Source organism: Colius striatus, chromosome 7 (genome assembly GCF_028858725.1).
Source record: "Colius striatus isolate bColStr4 chromosome 7, bColStr4.1.hap1, whole genome shotgun sequence".
NCBI lineage: Eukaryota > Metazoa > Chordata > Aves > Coliiformes > Coliidae > Colius > Colius striatus.
In genome coordinates this window covers 43040573-43054216 of record NC_084765.1, presented here as the reverse complement: position 1 = coordinate 43054216, position 13644 = coordinate 43040573, and the positions used below count along the sequence as shown (strand labels likewise).

Below are 13644 nucleotides of genomic sequence, written 5' to 3'. Positions count from 1 at the left end.
AGAACTGAGAGCTCTGCAAAAGCACAAGGTGAGCCTCCTCCATTCCCTGGTGACACACCAGTGCAGCAGCCTCGCGCTTTATGCAGAGTATTCTCCAAAACCTTTTGCAGCCTGTTATAAAAGTGAGACTTGGGCACAATTCAAAACACAGAAAGCATTGGAGCCCTGGGGGTGGTCCTGTGATTGGTCCCTCAGAGCAAAACTGGTCCCCAGTGTCCCAAAGTCTGGTCTGTAGCTCAAGCAGTGAGAGCTCTGATGTGAAGACACGGAGCTGGAGGTCAGTCTGTATCTCTTTTTATCTGCCTTGGAAAATGTTGGGGCAGTAAATCTGTGGCACAGCTTCACTTGGGCTCTTGGATGATGCTCCTGCAGCATGGCTGCGATTTGCTGCTGTACATGTGACAAGGAGAAGGGATAAACCTACTTGCAGGAGCTGAGAAGCAAAGGTCAGATTCTGGCTTCACTTCAACTGATAGTAAAGCATCTATTGACTTCAATGGGGCACTGAAGGTGCTAGTGGTTAAAAACTTGCACTGAGATGCAGGAGCTCTGCCTCCTCCTTAACCCCAGAGATGCAGAGCTGTTCTCCTGGACCTTGCACAGAGCCAAAGCTGAGCCCTACAAGCTCCTGCTGGCAGCTGGAGCAGGCTTTAGGGACGCAGGACTGGAAGGGCTTTCATCTCTGAGTCCAGCCACCTTCTACTGCAAACAGCCAGGCACATAATCACTTAGCTGATCAAGCTCCGCTTTAACAGTAATCAGATTTCTTTGTCCCATTACTCTTACTGGGCAGCTATTCCAAAATCTCACTGATCTGATGTTAGAAATCTAATTTCCAGCTTCGATGCATTCATGGCCAGTTCATCCTCATTTGTTCTTGTGCCAGCTCTGTCATCTAACTTAAATAGCTCTTCTCCCTCCTAGTGTTTACCTCCTCGTGTTTATGGATGGCAATCATCCTCCCTCTCAGCATCCAGTTGGCTGGATGAAAGCAGCCAAGCCTTTTTTTAGCCTCTTCTCATACGCTCTCCCTTTATCCTCCCACTCGCTTTCGCCTCCCTGAGCACAACCGACCCCTCTGTAGACACCAAGAGGATTTAAAGCCTCCCCTCCCACTTGTCTCCCAGCAACTTCAAAGTTTTCACCTTCGGAGCACGTGTAGGGTCCTGAGAGGTGACCCAATGTCTGTCTGGCAGAGGAGAAATGAGCAGGTGAGATACCTTCCCCATGGCCCTAGAGAAGATGAGGGAGGGCTCTGCACTGCTCCCTACCTACAAAGGCAGACCTGTCACAAACCATGATCCCTACTGCAATGCTGGACCTTCTAGCTTCTGCCATCAGCCATCCCTGCTCCCCATGTGAAGTACCCACCATCCACACCGATACCAGCAGCCTGGGTTGGTGACCAAGGCCTGGGACAGCCGTGCTGGGTGCCCCACGGTCACACGGACCCTCGCTGAGCTGGGGGAGGAGAGCAGAGACAGCAGGAAGGGAAGCAGAAAGGACCTGTGTACAGCTGGCTGAGAAGAGAGAACAGGGCAATGCACACGAGAAAAAACAGGGAAATGCTACAGTGGACAGAACAGCAAAGGAAGGAGAGAAAAGGCACAAGAAACGAAAGGAGGAGAAGAGGGGCAGGAGGAGCACACAAGAGAAAGCCTTGAGCTGGAGCAGGGCTGCAGGTGCCTGTTGCACCCTCTTTGTACCTTTGTCTCTCTGAAAGAAGTGACAGAGGAATAGCTCCAGTGCACCCCTCAAGGCCTCATCTCCTCTGAGCACAGGGAGGAGAATCCATCCAGGGCTCTGCCTCAGCACTTCACACATTCCTCACCCATTTTCTGGTTTTTGTTTTGCATCTGTGCTGGTTCCTTTGTGACCCCAGCTGGCACTATAAAGAAATGAATCCTCCAAGTACAACTTGTGCACATTTCCCTGCAGAAAGTGGGAATGGCACCAGACAAACTGGTTTGGAACTGAAGCTCGTTAGGGGCTTTCTATGCTCTTTTGTCTTACTTGGCTGGAGAAATGCACAGACAGAAGCAGCTTATTTTTGGCCACCCTCAGCTATTCAGCACTGCAAAGCTTTCTCATGAATAAGTAAGATGGTGGGAGATCTAAAGGATGTATCAGGCCATGGATTTTGATAAGTACCCTGAAAACACCAGATCCATCGGCTTTCTTCTTCTTTGACTATCAGGACAACCTGCTGACCAACTGCTGACAGCCAGGGTGAGCAGCATCCAGGCTGGTCCAAAAGCATCACTTGGGTTTTAAACCCATTTTGGCAGTTTAATATCTGAAGCAGGCTCTGTGACAAGATGGCACTGCAGGCTGGGAAACCAGGCTAGGTGCTTGCTTTGACCTTTGCTGCGTTAGGTTGAATGAGTGCAAGAGGATTAGTGGTGCAAGACTGACACTTCACAGCGTCCCTCCTAAAGCTGGCATTCCGAGCATTTGCACTTTCAGTTTGGGGAGCAGAAACGCAGGAGGCAAGGGGACCATCTACATCAGAAAACATGTTTACACATCTGTCTAAACTTTCCTCTGAGAAATCTCTGGAGCCAGCCTTATTATTACATTTTAATGAGGTTTTTTCTCATAACCCAGAGATGCCTTTCAGGGGCACGTGCAGACACACTTTTGCATACTTGGCCTTGTACAATGGTGTCTCTTTTTTTTTGCATTAGCTTTGTTCTTGTGCCTTTCCAGTTAGCAGAGCTGCATTTGGATTAAGGTGACACAGCCTGCAAGAACCAGCGTTTTTAAAGCTGACAGCACTGATGAAATCAATTGCATTTCCTTTATCCTCTGCTTCCTAACCTTTGCCCCACCTTGGCTTGCTCAGGCTCTAAAGGAAGAGCTGTCTTAACATTTGATAGCTATCTTATCTATCTGTGATACAAATCTATTGTGATAAATCTCTTATTTAGATATCTAAATCTATTGCTAAAGTGGTGAATTGAGTAATTTTGTTGCCCATGGACAGTCCTAGGGAATCAATAGCAGCATCTGATAAGTTCCTCCTGGATGTCTGAGCAATACAGTCTGAATAGCTCTGCTGGAGAGCCATAAGCAACAGCAGGGCTGGCAGAATACCCTTGGATGAGAACAGTGCTCAGAAGCACCCTAGATACCTTCTTGTATCTGCCTGCTTGTCTGTGTCAGCATGAAATCTGAGTGTCTACTGATCTGGGAAACAATGATACAGCAAAGTCAGATTAGTGACTTAATGCTGCATTGATTTACTTCTGTTATATTAATGGATAATTACAATTATCTAGTAATTTATCTGTTCTGAGGGGCAAACATACCTTACAGCTGCTAAGACAGCAAGCCTTATTGATCCAGACAGGCATGTGCTGAAACTCCAGCTACCCTGCACAGGGATTATGAAGATACAGGGGAAAGCAGAACCTTTTTGTGCCTGGAAAGAGGTGCCACGTCAGGAGCTGCTACACTGCATTTGTACATAATGCTGGCAGACAACAGGATCCAACAGGCATTGCTTGGGTTGATTTCCTTGAACTGATAAGAGCATTGCTACAGTGGGGGTGGGAGCATATCTACCTTACTGGAGCTGTTTCCATCCAGATTACTGGTAAAGAAGCGTGAAGTCACACCACATGAGAGAGTGTGGTAGCTTGGATTGGAAAAACAATGTACACTGCTGCTACCTTGAGATATATCTGGGAAGAAAACAAGTCATCACAAAATACTTTGGAAGCCACAATGATTCTTAAGAAACAGAAGACAACCTAGCTTAGAAAGCTTTGTTAGAGTACTGGGCGTTAGGAAGCGAACACGGATGAAATCTGTCCTGAATTCTCACAGTGCAAAGCTCTTGCTATCAGCGTGAAATATGAGATGAAAATGTAAAATATTTGATTAATACAGTGTTAGCTTAAAAAAAGAGCAGCTCCTGAGAGTCCAGCTGCTTTGCAGGGGAGGGAAGAACAGCAAAACTCAGGAAATACGTGGTCTGCAACACAGGCTCTTCCTTGGATGAAACACACGTGCAAGCTACCGAGGGGAATAACTCTTGTAGTTACCAATTCATTACAACTTTCTTTGTACTACAACCATGCTGAGGAGTCCCAAATATTGTACATAGCTTTTTTTTTGGTGCAAAGGCTTAGGAAAAAAAGCAAGCTGCAGCACTGAAAGGCAGACTTGGGCATTCGCATTGTTAGGCTTAGAGACCAGATAAAATAATCAATCAAGAAAGGCATCATATTTATACTGGCAGCTCTAATGAAAACATCCATCCCAGTCTGGTTCCAGCTTAATAACAGATTGATAAATACTTCAAAAGGATCATCAGAAGAAAGGATGGATAACACAAACTGAAGCAGCATCCTTTAAACATCCAAGCCCTGTAAGAAGCGAATCAATGGGTTTTAATAAGCCACGGGCTTCTATGGTAGGCAGAAAGGTTGGTTATAGGAAATGACTCCACGTGCAAAGGGTAATGAAGTGCTGGAGTGGCTGCTTGTGCCTGTTTCCCAGAGATCCTTAATGCAGGTTGGCAGCTGGGTGAGGAAGGGCAGGGACCTGCTGGCACTGCCTATGCCCACTCACCATCAGGTCTCTCCTGCCCTCTGCATGTGCATTCCTGGGAACATGCACTTTGCTTTGCTGACATCTTGTGGAGATCGAGATTTAGCTTAATTTCCTGCAAAAGATCCTGTTTTAAGTCAGTGGTTTTATCTCCAGGGTGTCTGTTACATAAGTGCTGGGGCACGCAGCTGAGAGAGGGAACTGCACACGCACGTGCAGGTCTGACAGAGCATTTCTTTCCTGCTGAAGTATGCAAAGCAGTTTTTGAGGTCAGCCTTATTTTGTAGCAAGTGTAAAGCAATTCTGTAGTTCTAGCTGTTTCCTGAGGTTATTGCTAACAAAGGAGCTCAGATCACGATGTGGTTCCAGAACTAGAGTCTCTGCATCTAACTTCTCCCGTCCAGGACTCTGCCGTCTCCCCTAAGTAAAAGTGATATTTGCAATGGAATTAACAACAAATAGATGTCTTCTGGTCTGCAAATGAGAACTGGGGCTGCAACCCAGACATTGTCATCAGTGTATGCCCATCACAAACACAGCTGCTCACACACAGCCCTGGACCTGCTCCTGTGGGACAGGAGGCTCGCTGGAGAGCAGAGCTCGCCCACCCTTACACCACCTGCGGTCCCAGTTAAAGATAGACACCGGGATCCACGTCCTGCTGCTCTGTAGGTGAAGTGTTGACGGCTGAGTCACGCCAGCTCTCAGCTCTGCCTTCCTCCTTCCTTTCTGCTCCTTCTCTGTCATGGCCTGGCTCAGCTGTGGGCGAGGGGGACCAGCTCAAAGGAGAAGAGGCTCAGCTCAGCCCGCTGCCTTTGCGGCCACGCGCCGACGGCCGCCGTGAGCCCGCTGACACGTGCCAAGCTCACACGCGCGTCTCTGCCGCAGCCTGTGTCGTGCACCCAGAGGAGCCGAGGGAAAACTCTACCAGATTGCCCCAGGAAGCACAGAGCTGAATTAACGAAGCTGAGCTCGTACACAAGTCTGCATCACCAAAACCCTTTCCTTCCTTCATTGCATGCAGCACCATAAACTCAGAACGACTTCTACCCAGTCCCATTTGGTCGATACTTAAGTACCCACCCAGGCTGATTTACCTCGATAGCACAGTCCATTTTCTACACATTTATTCATGAAGCTCTTATACGTGCTGGCTGGAAATACATCACGTTCAAATCTAATGCCATCCCAGTTAAAAAACACCCAGCAACCAAACGAAACCGACCCACAAAACCCCTTCTGCTCCCAGGGATGAGTTTTATCCTGCTCGGAACGCCAAGCGAAGGCTTCGATGCCTAAAGGGGATTGATTTAAAGGAAAGCAAACTGAAAAACACCCCAGAGGTTCTGTTAATGTTAACGTGGGGAGACGAGTCCTGTGAAGGGATCTGGGGTGGCAGAGTCCTGTTGTGAGCCCCTCGGGCCCGAGGCTGCACTCCAGTGGAAGGCACGTGGGGTCTGGACTGCTCTGTCACTCAGAAGACCGGGCTTCTGCTCTGAGCCAGGTGAGGTGAGATGAGGAGCATTGGTCCCCATCCTGCAGTGGCAGCAGGACAGCACAGAGTGGAAAATGGGCACAAGGCCCAGCCACAAAAAAAGGAGACTAAGTCAGCACTCTGCAGTAAACACAAACCCAGATATCTCTAGCTGCAAAATGGATCTGTTTTCTTCTTTTTGTGTGTATCTTCTCCACCCATACAGAGTGTCAGTGGGGTAGCTGACAGCTCCAAGCAGGAGAGTTCACTCTGACACCTCCCACTACACATCATCTGCAGATCATTCTGTAAATGTCTTGTCTAGGCTGCGAGATCCACGACAGTCTATTTCAAGACCTTGAGCTTCAAGACCTCAAGCATCACTTCAGCCCATATCCAAGTCTCTGTGAAAGTCCTGAAAAGAAATCTTTGCTGCTCTCCTTGAATTAAACAACCTGCACTTTAATGTCTTTTGTTGGATGCAACGTGCCTTTTTCATGCTGGGGAGCACCATTTTCATTTCAGGCTTATTTGGGCAAATCTGCTCTCAGATCCATGTGCTGTGCTTAAGCTCTCCCAGCATGGTTTTCTTTCCCACTGATTGCTGGGCAGAGTGTGTGTTTTGCTGCTACATCCTTCATCCACAAAAGCATAAGAGTCTGCCCAGGGGGTTTCCCCTTCCTTATAATCTCTCTCACACATATGCACAGATTATCAGCATCCAAAGAGCTGAAGACAAAGACTAAGAACATCCTCTAGAAACAAATTAATGTGCTGGAAGAAACTGCTGCCTCCAGCAGCTAGGGATCTGCATTTATGACTCAGAAGAAAAACAACACCACTACCCTAAACAAGAATAAACAAGCGAAATAACAACAGTGGAGCTTCAAGTTGTCCATACAGGTAGGACACATACAGGGCTGGACACTGCAGTCGCTCAGGTAGGACTCCATGGGGTTACTTGGGATTATATTACTTGGACAAGTACATCTGCAGAGCATTCTGCCCTTAGTCCACATACGAAACTCCAAGTGCTGGTTGAAACCCCCATTAGCTCTGTGTGAGACTGCTGCTGTCCTCCAGTGCCCTCTGCAATGCACAAATGCACTCGTGTACGTGCCATGAGTCTCTAGGTCTGATCTGTGATGTTGCCTCCACATCCATCTCCCCATGCTGCTGGGAAGAAGCAGCTTCTGCCTTCTTCTCTGTGGAAGTGAAAGGCTAAAGGCAGCACTGGCAAGGCCAAACCTGGGAAGGTTACTGAGGTTTCAGTAGCAAAATGTATTGTAAGAGAGTCAGAATTTGGCAGGGAGCTTCCAGAAGGCCTTGTCTAGAGTTTGTAAATGCCCTCCTCAAACAAAGGCCAAAACTTGAACCAACACTGATACCTGCTGGCAACTTTTCAAGAGAGGAAGATAGAGCAGAGTCACTTCTAGACTCCTCAGTCCTTCCCTGCAAGCTCAGCTGGAAGGGCTTTTCAAGGGGGAGGCAGGAAGGAAACTGTTGTTGAGAGCTCCAGAAGAGATGGGTGACCCCACTCAGCTGCACCTTCCCGAGTGAGGAAATTCATGTTGCTACAAGGACTGCACAAAGAAAGGAGAAAGAAAAGGCCCAGTCTCTGAATCTCCATCACTTACTGAGATGAGTAGGAGCGAAAAATGATCCAATTTCCTTCTAGAGGAGCCCATATGGCACCACTGACCTGGGACTGCAAGGATCTGGTACTTGAGGTTTATGCCAACTGGGCTGACAAAGAGCAGCAAGGCCCAAAGGACAAGAATGAAATCCAGCGCCACTGCCCAAGGACCAGATGAGATTCCAGGTTCAAGGCAGCTGAAGGACCCGATTCCTCAGATATTTAGGATGCACCCAGGGATTTAGCCAACCCCAAGACACTTTTTTCCCTCAAGTACTCAGGTAGCCAGTGGCATCAGGAGCTCTGGGATGGGTGGCTGCACCTGAGAGGGACGTGAAGAACTTTGGAGAGAAAGACATAATGCCCACACAGACATCACCTGCAAGGTCAACTTGGAAGGATGAGAGTATCTTCTCTCAGCATTAGCCTTTGTTTGCACTTCTTGCAGAGACTAGGATGGCACCAGGTTGATTGGGAAGTCTCCATTCAGGGTAAAACAGAGAAAACAAGTGAGGGATTTTTGTTTCCTTGTCTGAAAAGAGAAGCTTGATTATTCCAGTCAGGAACTCCCAACCTCAGCAATATTCCTCTCCTTATTTTGAAGATGTGTAAGTTATGCTTCTTAAGCATGCTGGGTTAGACAACCATTAACTAGGAAAGCACAGAAATAAATGAGGTGTGGCAGGCTTTGTAAATAAATGGATAAAGTGCCAATGTGAAAGAAATCACTGCAAAGTTCAGAATACGTTTCCATGCCAGTGGCTGTGATCTGCTCTCTTGGAACTTGGAGTCTCGCTGCTGCTGAGATGTGCCACAGTTGTCTTTTGCATGTTCACGATCTGGCTCCTCAAATGATGTTGAAATGACAAATTTCAGGCCAAATTGTGCTGGCAACTAAGCAAGGATCAGATGAGCCCTCTCTGGCAAGACTTTCCTGCATTTCTTACCCAAATGGGCAGCTTAAGCACCAGCCTGCAAAGCTGAAATGAAAAAGTAAGAGGCAATGGGAGGAGGTCCAAGGCTAATGTTTTCCCCCCATCTCGTACCTGTCAGAAGGAGCAATGCTTTGGTACACGCTGGAGTGGTCTAAATATGAGCTTAGACAATGGTGCTCAGCAGACAGCCCCTGATGTGTGACATGCCAGCACAGGAAACCATGCCCCTGATGTGAGGACTGAAGTCACAGTGTCATGAGAGAGGGTCTTGGAGTAAGTCCCAGCTGTATTCAGGCAGTAATCCTGTTGGGTGGGCAGGAGAGGCTCCTTCCAGATGTATCCTGGGCAGGGAAGTCCAGAAGGAAGCTTCCAGCCATGCCATCCCAAGACAGCACAGGAGCCAAGTCAGAGCCAGCAGCAAGTGGCTGAGCCCTGTGCAATTAGACTAGAAAGCAGGGAAAAAAAAGGCAATGCAAGAGTGGGAAAGCAAAGCTGCTGGGCCAAGCTGCCTGTTTGAGCAGCTTGTGTTTACTTAGACTTAGAGTTTCAGCCACTGAAAGGGAAGTGAAGAAGCAAAGTGCAGTCAGAGGGGAGCAAATGCTGAGGAGGTCCCCACTACAGACAGATAGGAGGAAGCAAGAAGGAAGGAAAGCCATCTCCTGTCTGGCATCCTATCTCATGTTGGCCATAGAGGAATGAAGAAGAATGACAGCATTATAAAGCAAATCACATCCTCCAAGCTTTTAGCCAATCTGTCAAGAAAAGCTGTCCTCCATAGCAGTAGCAAAGAAAGAAGCAAGGAAAGTAATCTCAGTATGAAAGAGCCTCCCCGTTCCTCCCTCCTGCTCTCATCAGCTCCTCTGAGGACAGCTCACACCAGCTTTCCAGGCTCTGCACGCAGAGGAAAGTGACAACTAATCACAAACTGCAACACAGACTGAAATCAAACCTTCTGAGTGACCCAGTCAATCTGATTCCTCAAGCAGAAGAAGTCGTCTGCTGAAGGTTTCAGCCAGGGAAAGCTTCTCTGCACTGCAGCAGGAATGCAGCTGACTTAAACAAATGGAGCTGATGTATTCCATGCAGCACATTCCTTGCTCAGACATATCCTGCATCATGTTAAGCAAACTTTCATACATAAAGCAGCTTCTGCAAAGTTGCATTTGCTTTCCTGCCTCTGTTAAGTGTTACAAGATGCAGGGGAAGAACACAAGGGTCATTACTTTAGCTCAATAACACACCTTATACATCACAGAAGCTTCTATTTCCCCAACATACAGGAATATGAGTCTACATTTGATTAACATAAAAAGACCCTTACCAGAAAGTGAGTAATCTGTATTAGTCATCCTCATGGCTGGAGTGTAAGATACACTTGGCATGTCATGGCCCTTCTCCTTCTGTTTCCGTCGATACCACACAAACAGTGCCAGCAAGACCATAATAATTAGAAGGAGAACAATAATTCCAATGATTGCTCCCACTGAGTGCCTCTCTGATCCAAGAGCAGGGCTAATTTTAGTATAGGGGTTTAATTCTTCCATCATAAGAGCCGCTGTTAAAAGTAATTCATAACACACTGTAAATTGAATCATGCATTTCAGTTTTTCAAGACTCTTTCTTTTTTAAAGCAAGTACATCATTGGAAGGGGGGAGAGAGAGAAAGAGAGAGAAAGAGAGAGAGATTTTACAGGTAGAACTGTACTGTACCTTGATCACATCGGATTCCTTTGAAGCCAGGACTGCAGTAGCAGGTACCTGTGACATGGTCACACGTGGCATTATTCATGCATTCACACAGTTGTTTGCAACCATAACCAAATGTTCCTGGTGAGCACTCTGGGAAGCCAAAGGAAAAAAAAAGATTGGAAAGAAGTCCCTATTTTTGTTCAGGAATGGGTGAAACACTTGTGATGGAAAATTGAGTAGAAAAGTCTCCCTGGGTTTAGTGTCTCTAGGATAACAGCCTAGTGTTAGATTATCGTGGCTGGGAAGCAGGAGATAAATGCATTTCATGCAGAACCTGGGGTGTTATTTGTTCAGCTGTAACTTCCTGGAAATGTATTACAAGACTTTACAAGAATGAAACCAATAATATGTACAGAGACTTTAAAGGGCTTGGTGTATAACACAAGTGTACAGAGCTTAACAGGGCACGAGCTCAGAAGTTGGAGACGACATCCTGAAGGAGCCCAGCATTCTCCACCAACTCTGCAGATATGGTTTTTATGAGGGTAGATGCAAAGAAGAGTTGTAATGTATCTTTAACTGAACAGAATAGACTGTTACCAAACAAATCCCACATGCTTTCATACTTATCCCTACTAGTGCTAGAAGATGAGTGTAACGTTGTAGGTGGAATTACAGAACTGAGCATCTGACTGGTTTGATTTGCTCTGCTTCTGTATTAGGATTCCTAATATAGAAGGAATTTCTATCCTGTCTTTGTACTTCTATCAAAGACAAAATGATGGAATGCCCAGCTGAGAAATTTATTCATACAATTACCATGATGGGCTATTACAATAAATCTGCAGGCAGCTTACTACACTTCTTGAGGCACTATTCAATAATAAATTGAAAGCAACAACTTCTGTCACATCCTCCTCATTTCTGTGGAGAAGCAGCATGATTGAATGCATGCACTCCTGCTCTGGTTCTTTAGAATATACAGCATTTGTTTAAAGATGTGACATTCTGTGTCACTTCAAATGTTTTGCATAGCATGATGACACCTTCCCAGTGCCAGTCTCTAAGTAACTTCTAGTAGCCAACGTTCATTATTAAGCAATGAGCATTAACCAGGATCTGTATAACCATTTGCAGTGCACATTACAATTCCATCTCTTCCTGCAGCTTCTCTAAACAAGCAGAAATAAAACTATTACCATTCATGTTCATTCTGATATTAACCTGAAAGCTACTTAAAATGAACAAGGCCTAAAGTTTGGGGCTGCACCACAGAAATGATGCCTGCATTTAGGCATTTCGACTGCAATGGGGTGTGACTGCCCATTCAGCAGCATTTTGAGAAGGAAGGAGTCTTAATGAAGAGAAGCTGTTAGATTAAATAGCAGAAAACCAAAGAAATTAATACAATAACAGTTTGGGCAGGAAAGAAAGCCTCAGGCTTTTTACAGAGGCCAAATTATAAATGAAACTATTAGTCTAAAGTCTGCTATGATTCAGTTTTACTAAGGAACCTTTTCATTTCCTATTTGATTTATGGTTGTAGGGTGTACCCAAATTCACAGTAAGTTTCCCACTTACAGAACTACAGTGGTGCCACATGTAGTCTCCACATGAGCCTGCAAATTTGGTCCTGAGACATGAGCCTGCAAATTTGGTCCTGAGCTACAGGCTTTGCTGAATGCAAGTTATGTGCAAAAAGAAAAGATGTTTGTGAGTTTAGTTATGTGTGCAAACACTGTCCTAAAGGTTCATGTAGTAAGTTGAGAAGCTTTCACTTGTAAACCTAGCAGGAATGTTACTACACTACCTTATTGCCAAGAAGGAACCAACCCCTGTGGAATTAATGTCTTGGGGAGAGAGATTTCAGCCTGCACTTAGGAACCAAGTAAGTGTGGGAGAATTTTCTTTTGGTCTACTCTACTGGACTAACAAGTAATTATTCAACTCCAGCACATACAGTTTCCACTCTTTGTTCTTAAAAGAAGCCATTTGGCACAGTGTGCTAAATATGCCAGCAAGACATTGACAACAATTACAGTAAGATATGCCAGTACCCTTGCAAGGTAATTGAAGTGTGTTGTTAAACACTTGCTCACTACTCAAGTTAAACACAGATCCTTCCAAAAATGGCAAGCAACTATTTAATCCTTGATCTATTTTCATTGTAAAGATGAATCTTTACTTGGTCCACACCTATAAACAACTTGTGTAAGAAAGCCCTGATATTCCTTGGAAGGCAGGGAGCAGAGGGGACTTCTTTCTTTTAACCCTTCTGTCTCCATGCCGAGGGAAACCTGATGCTCCTGCTCTCCAAAACACCAGCAAGGCATGACACAGCTTTGTGGTTTTTGACTCATTAGCTGCAAGTTGTTCAAGAAGGGCTAAATCCAGTCAGCACTTGGTTTGTTTTTTTTTTTTCCACCTAAATTTAGGCTGAGAATGGAAAGGCCCAATTTGCAGAGGATTCACTCTATTTCCTTACGCTTAAACAGACTGTCTGGCTGCCCTCTCCCTGTGGAATTTGTAAGGTGCCTGGGGTTACTGTCTTGCTGACATCAACACCTCATTTAAGAGCCAATTTTTGCAAAGGATTCTGAAATACAACCTCCCCCAGAGAAACAGAAGGATGAAGTCATGTTGCTGCTTACTTTGCTCGCATTGTTTGCCTGTAAATCCAGTCCTGCACGTGCACTGGCCGGTGATGTGGTCACAGTCGGCTCCGTTCTGACACTGACAAACGTTGGCACAGTTCTTGCCATAAAAAGCAGCTGGGCAACCTTTCAGGAATCAGAATAAGGAAAGACTTCAGAAATAAGCTTGAAACATAAAATATGTAGGCCTGTAAATCTGTGGATTTTGAGCCTCTGTGTATTTAATAACATTTGTTTGATCATCTGAATGCAGAGACATGATGGTGGCCATTTTTCTGGAGGTTCTGTTTCTCGTATGTTACAGAATTGCCTCTTAAATGTCAGTAGAATGAAAAGTTCACCCATCTATACATTTTCAAGAAGATGGCTAAACAGAAACTCTTCAAAAGGCCAGGGATCAAGCCATTATTGCAAGTGAAAGAGCCTTCTTAAAAGGCTTACCAGGATTTGATCTCCTCCTCCGTACACTGCTGAGAGTTTGGCACTAGTGGGATGAGAATCTCAAGCGTTTTCCTAACTCAGACCACATGATCTGGGGCTTTAACAAGCAGGGACACAGCCTGTGCACGTTCTAACAATGAGTCAACAACCTAAGTGACCAGTCCCTCCTTCGTCGAATGCCAAAGGCATAAACAGCCTTGAAAAGCTTGAGGAGGATTTGCTTGGAGGTGATGTGAAACCATCACGAGGAAGGAGCAG

At 45.8% G+C, this 13644-nt stretch overlaps 1 protein-coding gene across 2 annotated transcripts in view; it reads right to left on the bottom strand.

The window, feature by feature from the left end:
* The window catches only part of MEGF11 (multiple EGF like domains 11), a 197586-nt gene that overhangs the window by 17981 nt on the left and 165961 nt on the right, over positions 1-13644 (bottom strand). Inside the window, exons 15-18 of one of the 2 annotated variants that reach the window (XM_061998974.1) lie at positions 12943-13071; positions 10313-10441; positions 9924-10157; positions 3568-3686 (exon numbers count right to left, since the gene is read on the bottom strand). In XM_061998974.1, coding sequence (XP_061854958.1) covers positions 3568-3686; positions 9924-10157; positions 10313-10441; positions 12943-13071 — 611 coding nt within the window. The remainder of the gene's footprint in view (positions 1-3567; positions 3687-9923; positions 10158-10312; positions 10442-12942; positions 13072-13644) is intronic. The other variant, XM_061998975.1, reaches the window with a different exon arrangement.